The sequence below is a fragment of the Sphaerodactylus townsendi genome, linkage group LG08 (assembly GCF_021028975.2).
Source record: "Sphaerodactylus townsendi isolate TG3544 linkage group LG08, MPM_Stown_v2.3, whole genome shotgun sequence".
NCBI classification, from domain to species: domain Eukaryota; kingdom Metazoa; phylum Chordata; class Lepidosauria; order Squamata; family Sphaerodactylidae; genus Sphaerodactylus; species Sphaerodactylus townsendi.
In genome coordinates, this window is record NC_059432.1 from 25,971,165 (window position 1) to 25,998,444 (window position 27,280).

A 27,280-nucleotide genomic window follows, 5' to 3' on the forward strand; every position below is an offset into this window, starting at 1 on the left:
GCTAGTGTTGAATAAAAAAGAATTATTGGATGGGATTTAGGATTGAAGGAAAAGCACTTTCTCAGGTCCAAATTGATAAGGATTCTTCTAGCTGCAAAGCAGCCAGACCTCCTAACAGTTTATGGCATCCTGAAACAATAGAAGGTACTAAAGTGAGAGTCAAGGGGGTGTTTGCCATAAAGTGCACATTCCCTGAACTCTTCCATACATAAGGGAAGGGAGAAAACATATTACCCCCCCTCCCCCATGGACTACATAGCTGAAGTCCAGGACTAGATGCTCCTTCAGCCCCCAAACTCTAAAATCAGGGCAACTGAATTTCAGCACTATTCTTGGGTGTCAGGGCTAGGTTAGCAGGAAGCTATTCACCTAACCCACAGAGTTCAGCAACAGTGTGCAGTTGTGAGAATGGATTCTTGTTTGCTTATCTCTTGGCAATTCTTTATGAGCCCCTAAATTATATATCTTGTTTACACGGGTGACTTTTATACAATCTCTATGAAATTTCAGAGGTCGTTGTTGACTTTTAAAGTAGAGAAAAAGCAGAAGCAGATGTCCAGCACTATGAGGGTTAAAATAGACAATGCCCTGCCTTCTAGTTTCAGTTCTGTCATTAAGCATGTCTTTTAATTTCACAAGTCAGGAGTGAAAATGCAAGTTTCAGAAGAAAAGAGGATTGTGGTCAGACAGTTCAAGAGCCACCTTGAGTGTAATGCACAACTTGTCAAAAGAACAACAATAGCCTGTCTTCATGAGTAATGCTAACTCAGGATGGGTACAAAGTACTATAACACATTTGGCCATATATGTACATATAGCTATCATATATGTAAAATAGAAGGAAATGCAGGCAGACCAGCTATTTACTTTACAAAGGGAAATCCCAGTGGCTGTTGCCCTGCTCACTATGGTGGGTAAGGATGAGTCTGCCGGCAATGACATAGGGAGAAGCCAGGTGCCTTTGTTCTTATGGTGCTCTTTACCCAGGTTAGTGAAGAAGAGAACTGGCACCATGGTATTTGACTTCATCCTATGCCAGTAGCACCCATTTTCCTCTTTGCCAGCCTAACCACACCCAGACTAGAAAAGAGAAAATGGGGACAGTGGTGCCTGGCTTAGGGCAAAGCCAGGCACTACTGTCCCCATTTTCTCTCTTACCAACCCTGCTGCAGCCAGGCCAGCAATGAAGAGGTCAGGCACAACAGTGCCCAACTTGATCTTGTGCTGGAGCAGTGCAGATAGCAAGGAGGAGCATGGGCCCAGCAGTGCCCACTTTGCTCCATCAACACAAATGTGGTACAGCCAGCAAGGAGGAATATGGCATCATCTGTACTCCATTTCACCAATCCCACCATGCCCAGTCTGGTGAGGAAATGCATAGTAGAGCAGTGTCTGACTTTGCCCTGTGCCAGTGGGCCTAATATATCTGGGGAGAAGCGTGGGTGTGCACATGTTTGCCCTGTTGGCTTGATCATGATGCAGTTGGCACATGGTGACACCTATTTTCTCTCCAGTCCTCCATGACATGAGGTGGTCTGTGGCCACAGTAGGGGGCATGATCCTTCTCCAGGGTTGCTTTGTCCTCCCATTCTGCCCTGGGGGTGGGGCTGAGTTGGTCTTTGTGCCTTTGAAAAACACTATATTATTAGCCAGCATCCATCTACAATTACTGACCTACCTACACAATATTAAAGGGGCTACATACCTACTCCAGGACCTTCAATATTGTATGTCACTATTCCATTATCTCCCTCATCAAGGTCAGTAGCAGTCATGGTGATCACAGAGGTTCCTGCTGGCTCATTTTCATACACACTAGTGCTGAATTGTTTTTTGGCAAAGTGGGGCCGGTAGTCATTGATGTCCAGGACAGTAATCAAGACCTGAAATAAAAGCAAGAAGAATGAGTATAAAAATATGCACCTACTACAGTCAGACACATGTGCCAGATTGTTGTATAAAATTTTACACTGAAGGACTGGAAAAATCATTGCAGTCACAAAATGCAGCAAAAAAGTAAGTGAAGCAAAGCAAAGCTTTCCCCCATACTCTGTGCACTAATAGGGCATCTTTTTGTATAGAAATCTGGATTGAAAATAAAATATGGAGCGCAAAGCAGATTACATGATACTTTGCGTATTACAAAGATGATGGCAAAAAAAATGTTGCATTTACTTGTAATGGTTGTTCATTGAGTGTCTCCTGTGCAGGCACAGATGAGACTGTGCAGAAAGACACTGGTTGAGGAGAACTGAATAGAAAGCTTGTAGAAGCTTCAGAGTGCTTGGAGCACACCTCCTCCCTCTGTATTGAGTGGAGCATTGTTATTTCCCACCCAAATAGTCATGTGAAGGAGGAAGGGAGAGTGCTCCTCCCTCAGTTCTCCTCTCATCACTGTGGAAGAGCGTTACTGCAATGAATGGCAGCCCACAGTGAGAAAGAAGGGAGGGATGCGTGCCTGCATAGAAGACACTCGATGAACAACAGTTATAGGTAAGGGCAACTTCATTTTCATCATCATGTCTTCAGAGCAGTCTTGCATGGGAAAGTAGCAAGCTCACTTACCATGGAGGTGGGTGTGGGCTTGTCAACAAACTAATGATTGCAAAACTGCTCTCCCAGCAGCTGCTTCTCTCTGGAATCCAGGTTGATGGAGTAATGCTGGAGGAACATGGATGGAGTGGACCAGGTCACTCCTTTACAGATGTCCTGGAGATCTACCATGGCAAGAAAAGCAGCTGAAGAGGCTTGAGTCCTGGTGGAATGCTTCCTAATCTTAAGTGCATAGTTCACTTTAGCACTGTTATAAGCCAATCTAATTGCAGAGACCACCCACCTAGAAACAGTTTGTGAAGAAGAAGCTTTCCCCTTCTTAGGTCCCCTAAAGTGGACATATGGGATGCTGTCTTATCTAAATGAGTTTGTGCAATTTAAATTTCTTTAAAAGGAGTGCCCTCCTGACATCAAGAGTGTGGAGTGATTGCTCAGCTGGTGACTGAGGCTTTGGGGAAAAAAACCAGGTAATTTAATGTCCTGGATCATATAGAACTGGGAGACTACTTTGGGTTTAAATTCTAATCTAGGACATAGAACTACCTTAGTGGGGAGGGTGTAGGGCTGCTAGCTGCAGGGAAGGAACATCGTGGTGGAAGAGGGAATCTATCATGATAAGATCCTCTTCTAATGAAAGAACCCTGAAGTTCCCCTCAGATAATCTCAACAGAGTTGGAAACCAAAACCTTTTTGGCCAAGAGGGAATTATGAGAACCCCTGCTGACCAACCTGCCTCATTGTCACTACAGTTCTGTAGAGCAGAGGGAAAGAAGGGGAGACATAATAGAGTCAGTGTGACCAACAGAGTTGGAAAACATCCCCAAACAATTCTTTCTCCATCCCTGGCCTGGAACAGAACAGGGGACACTTTGTATTGGTGATGAACAAGTCTATATCAGGTACACTCTATTCCATGAAACTGAGAAGCAGATAATGTGGATTGAGAGACCATTTGTAGGTTGATGAAACCTGTCTTGCTCAGGAATCTGCCACATGGATGGAAAATGTTACATTGTATGGCCCATTGCTATAACCGGGAAACTTAGGCAAAGGGAGACATGTGTCCCCCAGTTAATTGACATAAAATTTTGCTGCTGTACCGTCCCATGCTATGAACAGATGGTTTCCTGTGACTGGCTGAAAGAGAACCTCTGATTAACTATCAAGGACTGAATGGTCTTGATCATACTTTGAGGGAAGTAGCATCCAACTGCTCCAATGAACTTTATCTTTTAAGTTGGCTGTAAGACAAGGTTTCACTTATCTGTAATTAATGTTAACTGAGGTCTCCTGTGCAGGCACACATTGGGACTGCTCAAATGCAGGCCAGCAATGGTTAAGTTTTGAACTTCCTGCACTAAAGAATGCTCTTACAGTCAATGGGCACATGGACATTCCTTCTCAAATGGTCACATGTCCAATGGCAGAATATCCTCTCCCTTAGTTCTCCCTGAACCAAAACCAGATTCTCAGACCATGAACTTGTAGTTGGGCAGGATGGAGGGAATGTGTGCCTGCACAGAAAACCTCAATGAATATCAGTTATAGGTAAATGCAACTCTGTCTTCCTCTTTGGTCTTCTGTGCATTCCCACACTGGCAGCGTAACCTCTTACAAGGGGGTGGGTAGAGTTCATCAGAACACTGAGTGCAACACAGCTTTCCCAACTGCTGTTGCCTTCCTCTCTTGCAGGTCAAGAGCATAGTATCTCACAAAGATATCCGTAGATAGCCACGTTGCAGCCTGACATTGGTACTCCTTTCCTAAAGGATGCCTGTGCCCTAGTCGAATGTACATGTACATTATTAAGGTGTCCCGAGACTCTTCCTCCATGTCAGAAGGACCTCTGGCCTCTCGATCAGGCTACAGAGGCGATGAAGTAGATGCTGCCTCTTCCTGTCTTGACACTGAATGATGTTTGTGAGTCAACTTCAAACGTCAGTGGGGAGGCTTGTAACATGGCAGAAGCATGCCCCAATGTGCTCATGGAAGCATATACATCCCCGAGGAGCAAACACATGAGAACTGGCAGGGATGAGTTTGGAAACCTTCAAGAGTCAAAGATGAACAACTGCTTCCCCTGATCCAAAGGAAGTAAGGGAACTTCAAAGATGTCACCGTCAGAGAAGGAGCAGGATAGGGAGCTCTTGGATGATGGAGATGTTCAGGACTCTTCCTGACACTACCCTCACTCACCAGAGACAGAGAAGCTAAACACTGAGTGGAGTAGGAGATCAATGTTGAGAGGGCCTTGGACACCTTCCCCAGCCACATAATGGGTTCCATCTAGGTGGAGACTGTCAGCCTTGAGCAGGTGAGTCTTGGCATTGAGGAGGAGTCAGTGTTTGATGTTGAGAAGAACCAGTCAGCAGCCAAGTCAGGGAATCAGATGCATTGCAGACATGTTAGAGATGAGCTTTGGTGCTGAGGTGAGAGCAGTTTAAGGCTGAGAGATATTATAACTTTTTTAGCCTTTTTAACAGGGAGATCAGAAGTTGCCCATTTACTCACCATAGCCAAAATAGAAGGTGGGTTGGATGGATGGACTGAGGTGACAGAAGGTGTACAAGCCCTCTTAAGAGGGTTCCTCTGTGGGAACATCCACCAATGTGAGGGAATTTTCCATAATGCAGCCTTAAGCCCAGAGGCTCATTCATGTCTGCCTTTAGGAGCGAAAGGGCAGCAAAATGGGCACATCTTAGACATGAGCCTTATCAAGGCAGCATAAACATTCATCATGCTTATCATTTTGTGCCATCTTTATCTCACACTTTGTGCATATTTTAAACAATATCAACAAAAGAGAAAGATACTGCCTCTGAGGCAAATAAAAGCACTCTGACAAACTGGTGTAATGGTCAAGAGCAGGTGGACTGTAATCTTGAGAACAGAGTTTGATTTCCACATAAATGGTGGAGTCTTATCTGGTGAACTAGATTTGTTTCTTCACTCCTATATATTCCTGCTGGATGACCTTGGGCTAGTCACAGTTCTCTCAGCCCCACCTATCTCACAAGGTCTCTGTTGTGGGGAGAGGAAGGGAAAGGAGTTTGTATGTCCCTTTGAGATTCCTTACAAGAGAGAAAGGGGAATATAAATCCAAACTCTTCATCTTTTTCTTCAAAGCAGGTTCTCTCCGCATGGTGAACAGTGAACTGAAAGAGAAGCGCTCTCTCCACCTCCATCACATGACCATTTGGGCAAGATACTGCACTGCTCTCTGCTGGAGACAAAAGGTAAGAGGAGCGCTCCAAGTGATCTGAAGCTTCTAGAACAGGGGTAGGGAACCTGCGGCTCTCCAGATGTTCAGGAACTACAATTCCCATCAGCCCCTACCAGCATGGCCAATTTGCCATGCTGACAGAGGCTGATGGGAATTGTAGTTCCTGAACATCTGGAGAGCCGCAGGTTCCCTACCCCTGTTCTAGAAGCTTTCTAAGTTCTCTCTGGTCAGCCTGCACCAGGGCAGTCTCATGTGGAACAGCACTGAAGACATGATAATGAGCCCTAAGTATAACTGTTTGAAAACCTGTGACAAAGGATCTATATTACCTGCACAGAGTTCTCTCGGCGGTTACTAGAAATGTCTCCTGGATTGTCTCTGGCTACAGCAGTCAATATATAATGATCTTTTTTTTCTCGGTCCAGGGCTGAGAGAATGTAGATATCCCCCTGGAACAAAGACCTTCTGAAAATTATTGAATGCATTAATGAACACAGCTTATACACTTAAAATTATTGATTTACATCATAAATCACTCAGGGAAGGCAAACTTTTTGGGTAGAAAATGGAAAGAAAAAGTAAGTTGAATCAGGGCCTTGAGACAGCAGTCTTTGAGGTTGCAAATACCCCCCACCCACCTCATTTGATAGTATACATAAGCACTTCTGTATGTCTTACTCATCCCCTGCTGGTCAGCTGCTCTTAAGCTAATTTGAGAGCTGATGTCCTACACTGTAACAATTTATACTCTATGGTTGCTCAACAGCAGATAATTCCAATTCAAGTCACAACAAAGGTAAAACTTATATAGGCATGACTAGGCCATGAGCTGCATGTTAGGTTAGCTTATTACCGTGGTAGGGTTGATCCCAAACTTGCCCTCCCCATCTCCCAGACTGTATTGGAGAAGAGCAAAGCGTCCAGAGTCGGCATCAGTGGCCTGGATCGTCAAGATGACAGAGCCCAAAGGGACATCCTCAAAGACAGATTTCTGAAAGCACAAGAAGAGATAACTGAAGTCAGTATCTGCAACTGACTTCAAAAGACATATTAAATGTAATTCATATAGTCAGCTAAGGTGCTAGTTTATCACAAAATATATGTCATCTTGATGTATTCTTCAGCCACAGGACAATAAAATGTAAAGTGGGACTTACATAACAGGTAATCAATTGAAATTCACTGCCACAGATAGCTATTAGCTGCCTTAGATTGTTTTTAAAAAGTTAGACAAATTTTTGGTTCATCAATGGACATGAACTGCAAGAGCCGAATTGAATTTTTGTAGTGCAGACAACAAGGAATAGCTATCATCATGTTATCCTGTTTGTGGGGTTCTCTGGGACATCTATCTCCCTAGAGCTGGAGGGAAATTCCAGAGTAGATAGACAACAATTTGTATATTCTTGCAACATATTACACTGAAGTTGCAATTCATATCTGTTTGAACAACTCAAGCCAAGACTACACTGCATTTATCCCTGCCCCAAATATAATGTAAACATTCTTATTTTAGTTTACTGAGTTTTAAATGATGTTAAAAAAATGACATTTAGCAGAAATCTTAAAAATCTGGTAGAATAAACAAGGGTGGAAAATTTGGTAGATCATACAAGAGGAGGATCTAATCTTATCTAGAACAGCGGGACATCTTTATTAACCTTCCCACACACATCAGGATTTTTAGAATCTGTATAGATGGAAAAGGCAGACACACTGGCCTATTACACACCCACATCTTATTCTGTCCTTTGTCAGCAGTATATTTTCCTCCCTTTCACGTGGGACAAGTAGTGTGTATTGCGCACTCTTGTCCCTGCCTCTTCAGCTTTTTTCTGGTTCAGTGCAAGACTAATGCATTTCCTCGCAAACTGTGATCTCCTGCCCTGGGTTTGTGATGTCACTATGACATGATGCCTGTGGGTCATTCCACACCTACAAAATTTGCATGGGGAATTTGCATGGGGAAGTTGTATTGTGCCAGCATGGATGCACCTTTTCTCCCCACTCCCACCACCATAGGACCCCTAGAACTATTTATTCAGAGCCTGGTTGGGGTGGGATACAAACCTTATTAAACATATCTTGAAGGAACGCAGGGGCAGAAAATGGTGCCTGGGGCAAGACTAGAGTTGTCCACCCACCCTCCAATGGAGCCCGGGACAAGACCTGATTTTTCTGCCACTCCTACACCCCTCCTTGCCCAGCCCTCCACCAGACTTGCTGCGGATGCTGACCCAGCCGGGGGGTGGGGGGGAGAATCTTGGGGTGGGGATCTGTGGCTGGCCCTTATCTCCCCAAGAGCATCCTTTCCTTCCCATGGCTGGTCCTGATGCTGGCAGTGTTTTTGGTCCCATCACAAAGATGCTGGCCTCACAAGCTTTGCCAAGAGGAGACCAAGGCCTGGGTGGGAGGGAGGGAGACAAAGTAAAGGGGGAGGGGGAGGAAGCGACCTCCTTGCTTCCATTGGCTGCGGCTGTCTGTCCTTTAAACCTTAAGGTCCCAAGTGATCCCCCCAAAAGCAAAACACTGCAGGAGGGGGGGGATGGAACAGGAGCCCATCTGGCTTTGTCAAGTCTTTCAGGAGAGGCCAGGCGCGCCCCAGCATAGAGGGAGCCTCCAGGTGCTGGCCGAGTCCTTGCACCTGGCCTCTCCTGCAGCACAGCCCCAACATGGAGGGAGCTGCCTGGTGCCGGCTGGGTCCTTGCGCCCAGTCTCTTCTGTGGCATGGCACCCAGGGGGCCCAAAGCCAGCAAGTGCAGCTCAGGCACAGTGAGAGCCACTGGGTGCCGCGCCGCAGGAGAGGCCAGGTGCAAGGATCCGGCTGGCACCTGGCATACCCCCACTTGACTAGATGGTGTACATCCAGGGACTTGCAGGTATGCGTCTAAAGGAATATAATATTAACATATTGGTATGCTGATTTTACTGCTAGTGGGAAACTGTGAATTTTTTCGTTTGGTTGAAAAAGGCAGCAAAAACACTTCCCTCAGATGCTATGATAATGAGTTTTCTGCTGGGAAACTGCACTGATCACACCAAGCATAGAGAAACCCAGCAAGAATTTGAACCATTCTGCCAGCAGGACTGGCAATGCTTTGAAAATCTGCTGGAGATGGCAAAAACTCCCAATCAAACTTTCCCAAAATAAGTATTCATGCAGCTATTTATACAGCGATCCACTGATAGTCACTAGTTGAACAAAAGGATTCAAGTTGGGATTCCAAGTTGGCACAGGCATGGCAGGCAATAAGATCTCCAGGGCTGGCAGAAGTCAGCATAGATCCCTAGATCCCCAGACAAACAGAGGTCTTATGGTTGCAGTTCACAGATATTAGGCACATATTTAACATTATTAATACACTGATGCATCGATGGATGACAAAATAAGAGAAAAATAATAAAATAAAATAAAACCCACTTGAAGCCACTCAACCAGAGAGCAGAACAAAAATAGAGGTTGGAGGGGATGAGGAGATGGCCAGCCAGAAAAGCGGGAGGAGGGTGGAATGATGCAAGTATAGGAGGACATTGTTATGGGTGGAGAAAATATGGGTGGAGAAAAGGAAGAGAGGGGAAGGAGGAAAAAACCTAAAGAAGGTGGTGTGCATACATTTCTTTGCCTTCCCTGCAAAGTGAAAAAAATATTGGGTTTTCTCCACACTTGGAAAACATGGGGCTTCCCCTTAAAAAAGCGTGGTCACTTCAGAGCAGGTGCATAAGGGAAAATCTGACCTGAATCATATATTAAAGCTATTTGTAATTAAAATCTGATTTGAAGCAAGAGGCTGCTTGAAGCGGGGGACATACTGGTGTGTAATGGGCCATTATCCTGTATAGACTCAGTCCTTTATTTAATATAACATTTGCATGGCTATAAATAAACAAGCTAATACGCACTTAACACATCTACTAATATACCAAAATAATAAAATAACAAAATCACACATCCTCTACTTTATTTCTTACAGACACTATCTTATCTCTCCCCACCGCTTCCTGTTGTTGCCTCTGCTCTCTTAAACCCTTCTGTAACTCATTACTGTAATGCTGAACACTGAAACTAGAGTTGATTATACATACATCCTGTTCCGATTCACCTGGTAGGAGGATTGGCTGAAGATGGGGTTGTTATCATTGACATCTACAATTTCTAGATATACTGGAATCTCAGCTGATCTCCGTGGAGACCCATTGTCTGAAGCCCGAACAGTGAAGTTCAACCACTGCACTTCTTCATAGTCCACCGTCCTGTTAGAAATGACCTTTCCTGGAAGATAATATGTAGATGTTTAGGACTGTCATCCTATTGAATCCTTTGACTGCCCTCCCCATTTTGAATATACATAAAAAGGCAGTCTACATCTTTTTAGAGAACAAGTTCTAGATGGGTGGCAACTGGAAATGGAATGGAGAAAATTTCAAAATGCACATCCAGGAACATTAGGTTTGCCAATTGTAGGTTAGGAAATTCCTAGAGATTTGATGATACAGCTGGGGAGGGTGGATTTGAGGAAGAACCTCAGCAGGGTATAACAACATTGATTCCACCCTCCAAAGCAGCCATTTTCTCCAGAGAAACTGGTCCCTGAAGTCTGGAGATTAGTTGTAATTTCAGGAGACTTCTGGGCCTCACCTAAAAAAACACACATCTATGGACATTAAAAGGGCAACTCTTAAGAGATGCTAATTATCTGGCTCTAAGAATAGAATCTGATATGAGTGAATACCAGTGTCATCAACATGCTGGCTGGAAATCATGAACTAACAATATCCCCAACACTGCTGAAATACAGATTATAATATTCTTGAGTAAGGAGCTTATCTTTTTTGTTTCTATTACTCTGTACCTGATGGTACAGTAAAATCTCATTTACTTGAACCCAGTTAACTCAAAAACTTGGTTAACTGGTATGCTGGCCAGGAAACTTGGGTGGGAGCCCTTTGAGTAACTGGGTGTGACATTCTCTCTCATCAAGGCTGTGGTTCCCTGATTTTACCATGACCTTCAACAGAGAAAAGGACCTGCAAGACTTCAGACTAGAGAGGGGAGGGTATTGCACTTAAGGATGCCAATCTCCAGGGGTGACCTGGAGACCCCCCCCCCGAATTATAGATCATCTTCAGACTTCAGAGATCAGTCCCCTAGAGAAAACAGAGGGTGGGCCCTATGATATTGTACCTCACTGAGGTCCTCTCCAAGCTTTATCCCTAAATCTCCAGGAGTTTTCCAACCTGGATCTGGCAACCCTACACCCCCACCCCCCACTAGCGGCCAGAGGTACCTGGCAACCCTAGTTGTACTTTCTCATTCCTCCTCCTTTCCAAATACTTCGCTGTTATACATAGCCTGAGCAGGGATACTAAATCATCATGTCTTGCGGCAGATCCTCCTTAAGCAAGTGACCCATGCAATCCCTTCCACTCTTTCATTCAATCAGGAAGTGTTCTGGAGCCCTGTCTAAGCTACAGTCACCTCCTGGATGGTTCTCTCCCCCAGGCGGGGCTTGATAAATATGAGGCACTCCACCTGGCTTCCAAACTCAATCACTTAACTCATGGACTGTATCTCACTGTGTCTCTTCTGGACATATCCTGGTTGGGCTGAAGTAGCTACCAGCCACATTTGACTTGCCTTAGCAAAGGAGAGTTGGGCCTCAGCCACTTTTGCTTCTTCACTGGGTATGGCTTATTTGGTTAACTGGCAACTGCAATTCCCTGTGGATGCCAGTTAACTAAGCTTTTACTAGACTAATTTTTATATGAATCCCCAATTAAAAGGGCAAAGAATTATGCCGAATTCTTGGTCCAGTTTGAGAAATGAAAAGTCTGTGGATATTTTTGAAAAATCAACACTGGATCTGAATTAGTCTGGTTACAATCCTTTTTGATTTTTACAATGCTGCCGCCGCCGTCTCACATACTCTGAGAGCACACAGCACATGTTCCTGCTTATATATGCAATCATTTTATGTGAACAGGACAATTAATATTTTGCAGCTTTGATACACACAAGCAGAAACTCTTTTTTTTAGGGTTGCAAATTGGGTATTGAGAGGATTGTGTGCATGAGGAAGATTGCCCATAATGTATTATCACAGTACAATAAGCAGAAATGCCAGAATGATGTAAATTAAAATGGCTTAACAAGCACAGCCCTGGTAACAAGCGGGAAAGAAAAGCATTCCTTAAAATTTACACTAGAATGGTAGGAGGCATCGCTGGATTAGAGGAGGAAAAAGAACTTGGTTGGCCCAGAGGCCCATTCTGCATAGGCCTCACAAGCAGGGGTGCACTGGCATACTTGACACCAGTGCACTCCCCAGGGCCATTCGCATCGTGCCCTGTGAACAGCCTTGGTGCCCCAGTGGCCCACGGGGCCATGTTTGCACTGACTCGTTGGCACAGATCCCCTGTTACCTTGTCTCCTGGTCACCATCACACTGGAGAGGCCAGGGGATATGCCCCTGTGGCCATGGCAATACCTCCAGGGCCAGAGGCCAGGAGGTGTGTCCCTTGGCCTCTCCAGAGTGAAGGTGACCGGGAGAAAAAGTAACAGAGGATCTGCACTAGCGTGGGGAAAACTCTGGTGTCCACCCAGTGCCGTTGTAGGGGAAGTGCACCACTGATGCTGAGCTCCAGCAGCAGCAGCGGTGCGAAGTCCTCCCCCACAATGGTACTTTTACTAGCCCCATGCTGGTCTTTATGGCCCATGCGTAAAGGGTCACAGAGTGAAGTGCTGATGCTCAGTTTTGTTCATCTTTCAGTTGGAACATACTGCTCTGTTTCCCTGATATTATGCAATTTGTTGATGTTGTCGACTAAATACATGAAGAAATATACCAGTATGTGCTGCTGGAAAGTTCAACCATGTGGAGAATAGTCTCCCTTTCTTCTTGTGGAGACGTTTCTTCAGAATTCAAGTGAAAAGGAAAACACTCATATTGTCCCACCAACCTGCTGAGATGTCTTCAAGCTGGACATATCCCTCAGGAGAAAGATTGAGCAGCTCATAGGTAATCTGTCCATTAGCACCCTTGTCAGGATCTACAGCTGACACAGATATCAAGGTGGTCCCTGGAGTGGCTCCTTCCAAAATCCTTTCTGTGAAAAATGTTGCCCCGAAAGGGCGGAACCGAGGAGTGTTATCATTGACATCTAATACATTTACTGTCAATTTTGCTGCAAGAGACAGAAGGCAAAGGAAAGAAATGTGGAACAGGGAATTTTAAAAAACTGAACATTATCTAGTCTAACACTATTCTCTTTTTTACATCTTAACATGACAGTTCAAACTAGTTTGTCTAGCCTGAGGTAAAAATTACCTTACCATTTGGCACACTAACTGAACGATCAACCACATCACTGGCATTGTCAAAGACAGAAATTGTGACCTCATATGTGGCCACCAGCTCCCTGTTCAGAGTGGACTTAACTTTCACAGCACCTGAAAAGTAGCAAGAAATAGGGGAAAATGTCAATTAAACCATATTATTGAACTACAGAAAATTCTGCCCATTTATACTTACACTGAATATGGAAACCTCTATCTGCATTTTTTTCTGTCCATCTGCATGAACTTTCCCCTAAATTACAATTCAGCATTATGCAGCACTCTGGTACAATCTCAGTGAAATCAATTTTAGACTGGAGAAGGTCTGCAAAGGATCACACTGTTCGCTAGGAATCCTGTCTACAAAACCACAACAAAATACTAATCTAGATTGCTTTCAATCCCATTGCATTGCTTCATGTTTTTTTAATTCCCCTGTACAGTGCATACTTGTCTATTGTGAATTATATATTTTTTTCTGAAAACAGCTGGGCACAGAAACAGGCAGCATATTTTATAGGACGGGTGACTGGAATATGCTGCTCAGTATAGAACTTGGTCAAAGGTCATTTGCTGAGAACAAAACATGTTTGCCTCTCCCACTCCCTACCAGCTAGGGACTTCTGGGAGGCTGTCATCATTCAGTCTGTGAAGGCTATAACACAATATATTCCAGGCCTATACTTCAACCGCGTTCTGCTAGCAAGACACAAACCAGCACTAGGAAGGATGAAAATGAGGATGGAGACGGTGTTGACAGAGATGAAAGGGAAACACCGAGTGCAGTTATTGAAATATAGATATCAAACCTGCAAGTCTGACAGCCATAAGAGAAACAAAAATAACAGTTAGTTGAAGCAAGTACCAGTCAAAAATATAGCACGAAACAGAAAAAGCAGGGAACAGAAAGGAAAAGACAGAGGAAAAAGAAACAGGAAACGAGGGAAAGAGCAAGTGTGTGAAAGAAAGAGAAATAGGGAACAACAGAAATAGTGGAAAACTATCTTTATCGCTATCAGTTAAACCAGAATCTTTCCTAAAGGAAAACAGAACAAAGAGTTGACTTTTCCAGCTCTTCAACATACAGAACACTTAATTTGATAGAACAGTAAACATAAATGCTCTTTTGGACCAATTATACTTATTTTCCACAGCAGAAACAGCACATGTTTTTCTTTCTTTCTTTCTTTAATAGCTGTGCGTTATTAACATCTACAAACTTAATTTTTTATGAAAAGATGTTTAGAATGCACTCTCCAACTCCTGTACCTGTTCTAAAATCCACTGTAAAAGCTCCCTGCTGGTCTGGCACAAGAGCATCTGTATCATCTTTTGCCAGGATTTCAATGAGGTAGTATTCCAGCCGGGGATTGAGATCTCTGTCTATTGCTGTCACCTCAGCCACAACTGTGCCAAGGGCAGCTGACTCAGGCACGCTGACCGTCTGAATGGGATTGATGAAGTCTGGTTGAGAATCATTCATGTCATCAATGAGGATACTCACAGTGGCTGTGCCAGAGAGGGGGGGTGTACCCCGATCCATGGCAACCACTGTCAACCGGTAGCTGTCCTTTTCTTCTCTGTCTATAGTGGTGTTGGCCACACTGATCACCCCAGTGTCGGTGTGGATTAAGAACTTGTCTTGAGCTCCACTCTCAATTCGGTAGCTCAGCTGTTGGTTGAGGCCATTATCCATGTCAGTTGCGGTTACCTGAAGGACAGAAAAACCTAGGGGGAAACCCAGACAGTGACATCAGAGGGCTTTTCTGTTATTTGGGTCTTCAGAATGAAAGAGGTGCCATCTTGCATCATTCATTGAATGACCAGCATTCATTTCCTGGGAGCAACTGCCAAAGCCTGCTTTAAAGAAAGGTATCATGTACAACATGATAGCAACAGCAAAAAAATGCCTCTTTCCAATAATTTGTAAAGAATTTCAAAATTTTAGTTTTTTTCATGCAGACCAAGGGAACTGAAGATTGTGCAAGATCATGTAGAAGGGAAGTTGATGAGCTTTGTGCTCTAAGGATGCTCTACAGACGAGGCTCCATGGATACTCTTGGAATAAATGAATAGAAACTATCAATTTTTGCTAGTGAAATCTGCAGACCATCTATACACACAAACACTTTTGAATTCTATTGATGGCATTGCCAGAGAAAACCCGACAAAGATTCAATTCTCTACCTACTAGGGAAAAGACAAAAAAAGGAAATCTTCAGTCGAGTCTCAATAGAAACAAGGAATTAGCAAATTTAGTTGCTCAACTCTTTGTTACTTTTGGTTCCTCATTCGTTTAAAATTTGCAATGTGTACATGTATATAAAGCCCTGTCATGTTGCAGCCCACCTATGTCAACCTGGTGGGGTTTCAAGAGAATAGACATTTAGAGGTGGTTTGCCATTGCCTACCTCTGCGCAGCAATCCTGGATGTCTTTAATGGTCTCTCATGCAAGTGCTAACCAGGACTGATGCTGCTTAATTTCTGAGATCTGATGAAATCAGGCTAACCTGGGCCATCCTCAAAAGAGCATAACATTGCGATAACCATCCTTATTTCAAACTCAAGAGGCTTTCTGCATTTTGCTGTTATTCTGACCTGGAGGGATGTTTTCTGTCACTCGAACAGTCAACACTGCTGGGTGGAAGACGGGCCTGTTGTCATTATCATCCAGAATAGTCACTGTGAGCCTAGCTGTGCTGTTTAACTTGCCAACGTCCACTGCAAGCAGAAGAAATTCCAAAACTGGATTCAAGAAGGCTTCTCTGTCTATTAACTGGCCTGGCATCACCAGAATGACACCTGGAAGAGATTTATAAAATTTTAAAAAAGATAACAAGCAGCTATAGAAAAATATAATCAGAAGCTTCTCAAACTCTATCAAATATGCTACAGAGAATATATCTCATGTCACCAAAACTGGCAACTACAGCAGGTTGTACCCTTCAAATTACAGATTGGCACTGGAAAGTTGCAACAAGTAAAATAAGGCCTGGAGACTTTCATTCACTGGTAACTGCATTCATGTCACCTACATCCCATAATTTTATCTTGTCAAGTTCATCATCCCTATCATACACATCACAAAATATATGTGGCGATGGCCAGAAAAATGGTATGAGAGTAGGGAAAAGAGGTGACTTCGAAATGTAGGTTTTCTAAAACTCAAATGATTTTTAAAAACATGTTCTGCCTATGCTGTGCTGAGTGAAAAACAAAAGTAGACAACACTGCAAACAGTAAGGCCTACAAGTTACCTAACATGTGGCTAAGAAAATGCTGACTCCAGTGATCAGTAGATTGTTCAATGAGTTGCCCTACTATGAGCTGAACAGATGAACACAAGACCCACATGATGTATTTGCGTTTTGTAGTGCATGGTAAGAGATTGAATGTTTGAGCACAAACCCCATTTAAAATGTCCCCACATGCACAGACCTAGCATGTTTTAGTTAACTTTGTATATGTAGAGAGCATTTTATAAGAAGCATTCAATTGCTCCCACCTGCAGCCTATGGTACAGCCTAGCTACAAATAAACCACTAGGTACTTCTGTTCCTCTTATTTTGCTCTGTTGGTGTGGACTGGGTTATAGCTATCCATATATCTGGCAGTTATTCAGCCCTATAGTGCATACACAACATGTCTAGATGTATTCATATGCCTTCAAAAATGACCTTGAGTTCTTGTGTAAAGAAGGAAGGAAGATTAAACTTCAAAAAATAAATAATGATTAAGTTAAAAGAATCTACATACAAATCCTAATTTACTAATGTAAGGTTTGCTAGAGACCATGCTGGCATGCAGAAGAGGCAAAAGTAATCAGTGTTACTACTAACTTAAAGTTGTCCCTAGTAGAGAATAAACACAATAATTCACCCATACAATATTATCTGCTCATATATAACCTCTGCCTATTCTACTACAGATAGTAACCTTTGGAAACACTCCACATGGTCATCTTTGCAAATGACACCAAATTATTCATGATGATGACAACTAAGGGAGAGTGTGAAGAGTTACAGGTAGCTCTCTCTAAATTGTATGAGTGGACAACAACATGACACTGAGGCCCCTTCCGCACATGCCAAATAATGCACATTCAATCCACTTTCGCAATTGGATTTTGCTATTCCGCACAGTAAATTCCAGCTTCAAAGTGCATTGAAAGTGGATTGAAAGTGCATTATTTGGCATGTGCGGAAGGGGCCATTAAGTTCAGCACAGGGAAGTGATACATACTGAAACAAATTTCAATTTTAATTTATATTATATTTTTGTATAAGTGGAGTGCTATGTAGTCACATGTACTCCGATTTTAAACTATTGGCTGGCCAAAAGGCCGTAATAATAAATATCTATCTATACTGAAACAAAAAAAAGTCTGAACTGGGATCTGAACTGACTGAGACCAAGATTGAAAGAAACCTTAGGGTTGTAGTGGAAAGTGTGATGAAAACATTGGCCCACCATGCAGCAGAGGTGAAAAAGGTAAACTCCATCCTATGAATTATTAGGGGTTGAAAATAAAATAGCCAGTATTGTAACATCCTTCTGCAGAGCTTTGGAGCAGTCTCATTTGGAATATTGAATGCAATTCTGGTCACCATATTTCAAAAGGATATTGTAGAACTGGAAAAATTACAGAAAAAGGCAACCAAGATGTTTCAGGGAATGGAACACTTTTCCCATAGTACTTCTCAGTCTAGAAAAGAAAAGAAGGCTATGGGAAAACATGTGAGACATTTATAAAATTAGGCATCGGGTGGAGAAAGAAGATTAAGGGATATCTTTTCCACGTCTCATAATACTAGAAATCAGAGGCACCCAACAAAATTGTTGGTAAGTAGGTTCAGGAAAGACAGAAGAAAGTACTTCTTTACTCAACAAATAATTAAATTGGGGAATTCTCTACCAGAGGGGATGAGCACACATAACTTTAAATACTGAGGGAGGGGGTTAGACAAATTAATAGAAGAGAGGTCCTTCAATAACTATTAGCCATAGTGACTAAAGAAAACATCCATCTACAGAGGCAGCTACCTCTGAATACCAGTGCTGGGAGGCAGCAGCAGGGAAAAGCTTCAGTCCTTATGTCCTGTTAGTATGGCCCTCCAGGGCAACTAGTCGGTCACTGCATAAAATCATATGCTAGTCTAAAGGGCCACTGGACTGATCTAGCAGGACTCTATTTTCTTATGTTCTTAACCAATAGAAAAAGTTTCTACATCCAGCAACAAACAAGAGCTATGGCCTTTCAAATCATTAATTCTTCACTGCTTCTGCTTTTCATCTCAAGTTGTCCATTACTCAATTGAATTTTTCCAGCCATCAGATTTATCTGCATCTTGCATTTCTTGCCTCTTCTCTCTTCTTCATTTTTAATTCTTCTTCCTCTATTTCGACACACTTTCTCTCCCAGTTCTTCTCCAACTGCTGCAGAATGTTAACTTCTGAACCACACTCCCCTCCAAGTTCTGTTCTTCTGCTTCCCATTGGTCAGAGTGTAGATTCCACAGAAAGTCAGTTGGAAGGTCTTTCTTACCTGTTCTGTTGTTGATGATGAAAAGGTTTGTTGCCATCCCAACCAGCTGGTATGTCACTACTGCATTGATACCCTGGTCACTGTCCAAAGCTAGAATGGGTCCATTAAGCACTGTGATGCGAGTTCCTGAATTGAATATGAAGATCTTAATAAAGGAAATAATATTAATAGACTCCATCTCACACCCTCTTCACCCCAAATGAATAAAAGGGAAGAATGAATGAATGAAACAGGGTGAGGCCCTATAAGCCAGCAGAGAAGTGTTTGGTGTAACCTTGGCAGACTGAATCAAGAAGCCCCCTGGGAGAAGCCTTAAAGCCCTGCTAAAAGAAAACAAACAAATTAATCAGCACATTGAAATGAAAGGACACTTAGTGGAAGGATTGCCTCCTCCGTTGACTCCTAGGTTCACACTAATCTCCACATCAGTGTGGGTGCCAAAGTGTAAATATTTTAAAAAATAAAGAATGCCAAAAAGTATCTAAATAAAGGGTCTGTGACTTCAAACTGAATGGAGATGTGTATTTGCAATTACTTAATTCTTAAGGGTAAAAAATGAGTATGTGTTCTGACCTACACTGATATAGCTGATATCAGCAAAAATGGGAGCACATCATACTACAGTGCCCTCATTCTCTTACTGCTAATGTTATTCAAGTAAGGGTGTTAGGAAGTTTATGAACCATTTGTAAAAATTCCAACCAGCTGGTGGCATAATTGTAAAATGAATAAAGTTAAATAGTCTGCAGTTTTTAGAAAGAATAAAATAGTGGGCATTTAAATAGTCACAGACCCTTTTCTGTATCAAACAATACTGTACAGCAGACTTTTAATGAATTTCCCCCCCAAAAGTGAAGAAGCTCAACTGTTAAAAAAATCCAAAGTGTTTTAAGCAAGCTTTTGTTGTTGTGTTTCCCAAGGGCTATACCACGCTGCTTTAATTTTCCCCATGTAGCATCTTTCAAAGACGTCTCATGAACTTTACTAAATATTGTATGTATAGTTGCTGAATACAACAGCTGTTCTTCATTTTCTGTCACTGGTGTACTACAACTTGCTTAAACGTAACATCTGGCATTTTAGTAGTGTATATCTATTGCTTTCCCAAGGAAAAACAGGTTTTATTCATTTGAGGTCCTGTTATTCATTTAATGTAGCAGCAGAGGAGTATGTTTGGCCACTTCTACTTTGCCAGATCTTCTGGGAAGCATCCCTGTTTCTTAGAAGCTGTTGAGGAAAACAGTAACTTGGAAAGTACTCACCACTTATGTGGGACAGCCAATCAAGACTTTCAGAAAACAACCTGAAAAAGTGCTTCTTGCACTTTTAACACTACAATTGATCCTTCCGATAACAGTTTGTTGGGCAGACTCAGCAAAGAGACATTCTGCAGTTCTGGAGAGGTTGATAAGTTGCAGGAAACACCCACCTGGTGGGGAGTTCTCAAGCACCTCAGCCTGGTAGGAGCTCTGAGTGAACAGCGGGTGGTTATCGTTTTCATCTGCTACTGAAATCACTAGCAGGTCAAAATCCTAAATAAAAAGGAAAGGAGAGAATGAGAAAAAAAGAATCCATAACTGTTTGCTGAAACAATAATGCTGGTTGAAGGATTTCACAGCTGGAATGAATTGGGTGTTGTGGATTTTCTGGGCTTTGGTCATGGTCTAGTAGTTTTTGCTCCTAATGTTTCACCTGCATCTACGGCTGGCATCTTCAGAGGCATCTTTAAACACATCTTACTGTGACATGCCTCTGAAGATTTAATAAGGTCATCCAATCTGACTCACTCTTGGTGGACTTCCATGATACTGAATCAGTTGAACTGATACTGAATCAGTTGAGTGTTCCATTTCTCCGTTAAAGGAATACATGCATTGTAAACAGTGAATGAATGTTATAATTTAATGTACTTATGATGTCTATGTTTGGACTTTGTGATTAGTAGGTATTAAGATATATTAAAACAAATGAGCTTTTGTGCCAGCGGTTGGGTGCAATGTGTATTTCTATTGGTACATGTTTAGTACGTTGCATCTCTTTGGTTTTGCTTTTGTTCGTTATAAGATATAATGGCTGCTTGGTTGAATACTTTTTCATATAATGATGAGGATAGCACTCGTATCCTCCAAAGTATCAGATCGGAGGGTTTGGAAGTCCACCAAGAGAATGCCTCTGAAGATGCCAGCCATAGATGCGCGTGAAACGTTAGGAGCAAAGACTACCAGACTACAACTACTTAGCCTGGACAACCCACAACAACCAATAATGTTGGTCTCTGGACCAACAATGACTTACATATTTTTTTGCTTAGTTGTATAGGCTGCGTGAGCAAAAATGGCTTGAGATATTTATTTTATTTTTATTTTTTTATTTAGTATTCTCCCCTCCCTGACCTAAGATGGCTCAGGGGGGCTAACATCCATGATTAAAATCACATTTAAAACCAATAAATTACATAATCACATTTAAAAACATTTGAATATAGAAAATTTCCCCAGATGGTTGAATATATTGCCCATATAATCAAATGCACATTCACACCCAAAGGGGTTGCAATCATGGGGGGCAACATAATTTCACGTGCACCATACAGCTTCAGTTGTAGGCCCAGCAGCAGAGTTTTATATGCTCTGTGGAACTTTTTGATGTCCCTTAGAGCTCTGGTGTCTGCCGGTAGAGCATTCCACCATGTAGGAGCCAGGGCTGAAAAAGCTCTGGCTCTAGTGGAAACCAGCTGTAGGTAGATAATGAATACAAAATAAATATATAAAATTTCACCTAAATAAACTTTCATGGACATTTTAATGTCCTAGGTCAACTTAAATCTAGAGGGTTTGAAGTGCTTCTCAGAGGTTTGGATTTTGGTGAGTCCACTGAGGGTGTGGCAGCACCACAAGTGCTTCTTTTTCCGTCCTTACTGTTTGAACCTCATGCATATAAGGGAGTAGAATCTGTCTTCTCCAGAGGTAAGTTCTAGTTTCCAGAGGGTAAGCTTCATGTTAGTTCTGCAGTGAAAGTAGAGCTAGATACAAACCCAGCAATCCTGCTCATACAGAACTGCTGGACAAGATTTTAGCAGTTTAAACTTTTGAGGGTCAAAGCCCTTTAGTCAGATGCAACCTAAAGTTTGGGTTTGAGTTATGCATCTTTGAACCTCTTAAATTTCATTTGTTTAATTACCCGCCTCGCATTGCGTGCATTTTCTGGATTGTCCTTCACTGTCACAGTCAATTTATACTCTGACACCAACTCTCTATCCAGTGGGCGGTTTACATATACAATGCCAGTCTGAGGAGAAGATGAGCAAAGAGAAAAGGAGCACCAAAAATCATGTTACAGAACCACATTGTTTGATTTCAGAGCCCTTAACCACCAACAATGGATATGCACAAGCAACCAAGTTTGGCATCACACAGCCTCTCTAACCCCATAGCTATGCTCTGAGGTTCTAGGATATCTAGTGTAAACTCTCAGTACTATAAATATGAGGGGTGGCACGGTCTCCTGAGCCTAGCACAAAATGGATAGGACAAAGATCATGTAAAATATTGACAGTTATTAGCATTAGGCTATTAATTAAGAAATGGGACTGATCTGTGTTCCATGGTTCGGCAGTGGGGAGATCGCGAGGAAACCTGGATATTTCAGGTGACTATCCCAGGGTTAATCACCAGTGGGAAATCACCCCATGACTGCAAGGAATGGCTGGTAAAAAATAAAGGCTACTTGGACTCAGAACATTGCTGTGAGGAGATTAAAGACTCCTGCCTCTTCCTCCCAACCTCCCTGCTTTCCCAAGCCAAAGTAGTTGTGACTTAACTCTATGCTTTTGCTGCTCGACATGCACAGAATACTTCAAATGGAGAAATACCTCCCAGTGCTGTTTCAGAAAGGGAAAAACTCGAGGGGTAAGAACAGTGGTGGGATTCAGCAGGTTCGCACCACTTAGGCAGAACTAGTTGTTAAAATAGTGCTTGTAAACAACCAGTTGTTAAATTATTTGAATCCCACCACTGGAACCGTTTGTTAAATTGTTTGAATCCCACCACTGGGTAGGAACTGTTATTTTCCCCATATCAGCATTCCTTTATTTTTTTTAAAAAAAATAAGCATTCCCTGCAGGTGGTATGGGGCTGCAGGGAAACCAGACCCAGTTCTTTGAAAACCCTCACATCTAGCTTGACCCTGAAGTTCAGTCCGTCAAGTGAATATTGCTGACAGAGAGGAGGGCATTGGAGATATATGACAATTGAAATAGACATTTTTTACAATGATTTCTGAGCAGGATAAGTCTTTCTAAGCAGTAGGAATGGGCAATTTTGTCTTACTTTGTTCTGTATATAAGTAAAACAACTTTACAGAAGCAGAACCTACTCTTCCTTGTGACACAGGAGGCAGGGAATTAAAAAATGACACCCTCTCTCCCTATAGAGGTGGGCTCCCTACCCTCATTCTAGAGATTTATCAAGAAAAAGAAATCAAAGCTTAATAATCTTATCAAGGAAAACTAAACCCAATAGAACTGGGAAGTATGGGGTGGTCCCCTCAAAACAAATGCATCAGAAGAGAAAAAATTTTCTCCACAGATGGGCAGTGGGACATTTGGGAAGTGTGATGTACCTAAGATGGAACTAATCCCAAGATCAGTTGGGTACTACTGGTCTGAAAGATTCTACAGCTGTCTGGGGACATGGATCAGTGCTCAAGAAGCAACCGTATAGTCCTTGGGGAATGAATAAATGGATAGTCACCAAGGCACAATTTCTTCCACAGGAGAATGATCTCAGAAGGCTGCTGAGACACTGATGATAGTAATAGAGTGGACAGCAATTTCTTTAGTGGCCTGATATTTGGCATGCTAGGCTTGAGACTCCTAATCTTAGAAACTTTAATCCTTAGGAATCCCCTTCCAAGTAAACCAAAGAACCCCAGAGTTCATGAGCCTTTAATTCTTTTGCAGCAGGTGTTCAAACTGTCACATACTTTGTTTATGCCACTATCTCCCAGTCATGAATGACAGGGTTTGCTCATTTTTTGAAAATGGTGGATGAACTTCAGTATAAACCATGGATCTGTGTTAATGATTTCTGTGCCTGTGTGGAAAACATCTAGCTCATTTCCACAGACAGAACAAGTAGCTTGGACTTTCTGTCTGATGATTTCTAAGATAGCTCTTCAAGGGAGGTTAAAGAGGGCCTGCAAGACAGTGATAAGGCATGTGTGGAAAAACCGGTGAACTGAAAATGTATAAAAGCTACTCTACCCTCTTCAGAAGCCTCTACGTGTGGGAGCAAGCAGGGAAAAATTATTTACTTTTTCCAAGATACGACAGCTTTAAGGGCAGCAAAGTGGTTCAGCTGAAGACCCTGCTAGAGAACTGCCCAACATCCAGAATATCCATTTGAGAGAAGAATTTTCTTGAATCATCTCACAAAGAACTGGAATATCTCCAGAATACTTATCCATCAGTTGATCCTTACTTTGGGTCATTATACATGTTTGGTCTCCTTTCTTTTTGGATTGGAATCTCGATTATGCAGGAGGTGGTGATGGCCACTAACCTGGATAGCTTTAAAAGGGGCTTGGACAGATTTATGGAGGAGAAGTTGATTTATGGCTACCAATCTTGATCCTCCTTGATCTGAGATTGCAAATGCCTTAACAGACCAGGTGATCGGGAGCAACAGCCGCAGAAGGCCATTGTGTTCACATCCTACATGTGAGCTCCCAAAGGCACCTGGTGGGCCACTGCGAGTAGCAGAGAGCTGGACTAGATGGACTTTGGTCTGATCCAGCTGGCTTGTTCTTATGTTCTTATGTTCCCCCTTCTTCAGAACTCACTACACTCTCAGGTCAGACTTCTCCACAGTTTCCAAGACTGGTTAAAAGGCAACTTTTCAGGGGAAAGTGAGGAGAATCAACATGCTTTACGTCCTTTGGGTTTTCTCATTCCTCCCAGCTCTCCCTGCCCCACACAAAAGTAGTTTCCGCAATCAGACAGCACAAGGAAGTGGGAGGCAAACCACATGGTGGATCTGCTTGGCTGTGACCACTTTGCAGTGGGATAATCTCATTCAAACAAAACAAGTGGAAAAACCCCCACTGCAAAGCATTCAGCCATGAGATAAGCACTTAGGAGGTGAGTGCCTAAGGATACCAAGATCTTGAAGAAGTAAAAGAATAAATAAATCTGAATAAATAAGAAGTAAACAGTTTGGTAAGCCTTCAGACATAAAGATCTGAGGAAATGGTACTGCCTATATCTGCTTTCTTGTCAAAAGCGGGAACAGACTGGGGGTAAGGAGCCTGCTCCATCTGGTAAGGTTATTTTTAAACTTGCTGTTCCTGCGTCTTAAGAAAGGAGACTTAATATCTCTCGGTTCTTCACCAGAAACCTTGGAGTTTCAGCAACAATACCCGTAAAGGTCCACAAAAATTCTAAAGTCCAGGAATGTAGAATTAGGAGTTTCTCTTGGGATAGAAATGATTAGCCACTGTGGCAAGAAGAATGGCCTCCCTTGCTAAAATTTGAACAGGGATCTGTGAGGATAATGTAACAGGATAGCTTTACTTTTCCTCCTTTTTTTTCATAAGCACACCTCTTTACCAGGCAGTTTGGCAGAAAGGACTTGTTGCTGCATAAACCCATCTCAGTCCTGTAACCATTAAGCTATCCCATTAATGGAGAAAGTAGTCCTTTACAGGAAAGGCACTTAGAATCTCAGTAGCATAAAGCTGGTCATAATGTTGACTTTTACTTAAACATCTGTGCATTGGTAATGCAGGGAAAGAAGTGAAACCAAAGATTTCAACACAATCCTTTTAGGAACAAATTAGAAACACATTTTCAGATACACTGGGCTCATCAAATGTGAGTGTCTAAAATTAGTTGTCAAATTAAATCATTTTAATCTCTCAATTACATGCATTGTTGAGCAATATTAACAGTGAACATTCAGCAATTCTCCCAGCCCCTTCAGGAAAGAAAGGCTGAGATTCTGTACATGCACAAAAATATACAATGATATATCATTAAGGTACAACTGCTAATGCTTATAAAGTGTCATGTTAATAAACACAAATAAACAAATAAAGCCTCCTTTTAATGTGTGTATCTCCATTTGAATTTAAAACCAATCTCTGCAGGTACTGAAGAAGACTTTCAGAAGTTGGTATGTGTGCCAGATCATGTGTGGTGCAGGAAACCCTGAATGTATCTCTGAAGAAAAAAAGACATCTGGAAACTTACTGTGCCATTGATATAAAAGGCATTATCTATATTCCCTGCTGTGATGCTAAATGTTAGGAGAGAGTTCCTGCCACTGTCAGCATCACTGGCAAAGATGCGGGTGATAAGACTAGAAATGGGTGCATTTTCACTGATAGTGAGATTCATCGGCAAGTTCAGGAGCATTGGGTCATTATCGTTAATGTCCAGAACACGCACACCCACCACGACCTGAAACAAAGAGAAGCAGTAAATGAGTCTATAATGTCTCAGACTATTTATTTATTTAATGTATTTATTTTTGGATTTTTACCCCGCCTCCCCTGAGGGGCTCAGGGTGGCTACAGCATGATAAAAACAAACACAACATAATAAATATATTAAAACCCTTAATAATAAATTATTAAAATACCTAGTTTCAGACGGCGACTTACTGAACCCAATATGTTTCCCCCTCCCCCTCCCCTGGGAGGCAAAAAAAGATGTTGGATGTTTCCTGGCCATCAGGAAAAGCCTGGTGCAATAACTCCATCTTACAGGCCCTGTGGATACTTCTCAAGTCCCGCAGGGCCCCGATCTCAGTTGGAAGCATATTTCACCAGGGAAGGGCCAGGACCGAAAAGGCCCTGGCCCTTGTTGAGGCAAACCGGATAGATTTTGGGCCAGGTATTTCCAGAAGGTTCCTCTTTGAAGAATGGAGGGGCCTACTTGGGCAATATGGGGAGAGGCGGTCCCTGAGGTATGTGGGCTCAAGACCACTCACAGCCTTAAAGGTCAAAACCAATACCTTGAAGATAACCCGGTACTCAATAGGCAGCCAATGGAGGTGGAATAGGACGGGTGTTACATGGTCCCTACTCAAGGCTCCAATCAGGAGGCTCGCAGCCTCATTCTGAACAAGTTTCAATTTCCAGATTAGGTTCAAGGGCAGGCCTATGTAAAGCAAATTACAATAATCGAATCTGGAGGTGACCATTGCATGGCTCACTGTGGCCACATCAGAATGGGAGAGATAGGGAGCCAACTGTCGTGCCTGGCGAAGATGGTAAAATGCAGTCTGGGCCATTTTGGTGACTTGGGCCTCCAGGGAAACCCTGGAGTCCAGGATCACCCCCAGACTGGTCATGGACAAGGCCAGATATAAGGCCTTGCTGTCCAGCACAGGAAGACTAAAGTTGGCCGGCATCTCCTTGTGACCTACCTACAGGACCTCCATCTTTGCTGGATTCAGTTTCAACCTGCTAGTTCTTAACCAACCAGCCAAAGCCTACAAACACCACTGGAGAGTCTATGGGGCTGAGCTCTGCCGGCCCACCATTGTAAGGATGAGCTGGGTGTCATCAGCATAGTGATGACACCATAGCCCAAAGCTCTGGAACAGCTTGGGCAGGGGGTAC

General features: G+C 42.7%; 1 protein-coding gene across 1 annotated transcript in view; it reads right to left on the reverse strand.

Moving 5' to 3' along the window:
- CDH23 (cadherin related 23) overlaps nt 1–27,280 on the reverse strand; it is a 612,421-nt gene that overhangs the window by 31,294 nt on the left and 553,847 nt on the right. The window contains exons 42-53 of the mRNA XM_048505079.1: nt 25,905–26,114; nt 21,836–21,943; nt 20,085–20,187; nt 18,656–18,781; nt 15,709–15,912; nt 14,379–14,837; nt 13,107–13,223; nt 12,734–12,958; nt 9,877–10,046; nt 6,630–6,767; nt 6,106–6,225; nt 1,706–1,883 (exon numbers count right to left, since the gene is read on the reverse strand). Of these exons, the coding sequence (XP_048361036.1) occupies nt 1,706–1,883; nt 6,106–6,225; nt 6,630–6,767; nt 9,877–10,046; nt 12,734–12,958; nt 13,107–13,223; nt 14,379–14,837; nt 15,709–15,912; nt 18,656–18,781; nt 20,085–20,187; nt 21,836–21,943; nt 25,905–26,114 (2,158 nt within the window). The remainder of the gene's footprint in view (nt 1–1,705; nt 1,884–6,105; nt 6,226–6,629; nt 6,768–9,876; nt 10,047–12,733; nt 12,959–13,106; nt 13,224–14,378; nt 14,838–15,708; nt 15,913–18,655; nt 18,782–20,084; nt 20,188–21,835; nt 21,944–25,904; nt 26,115–27,280) is intronic.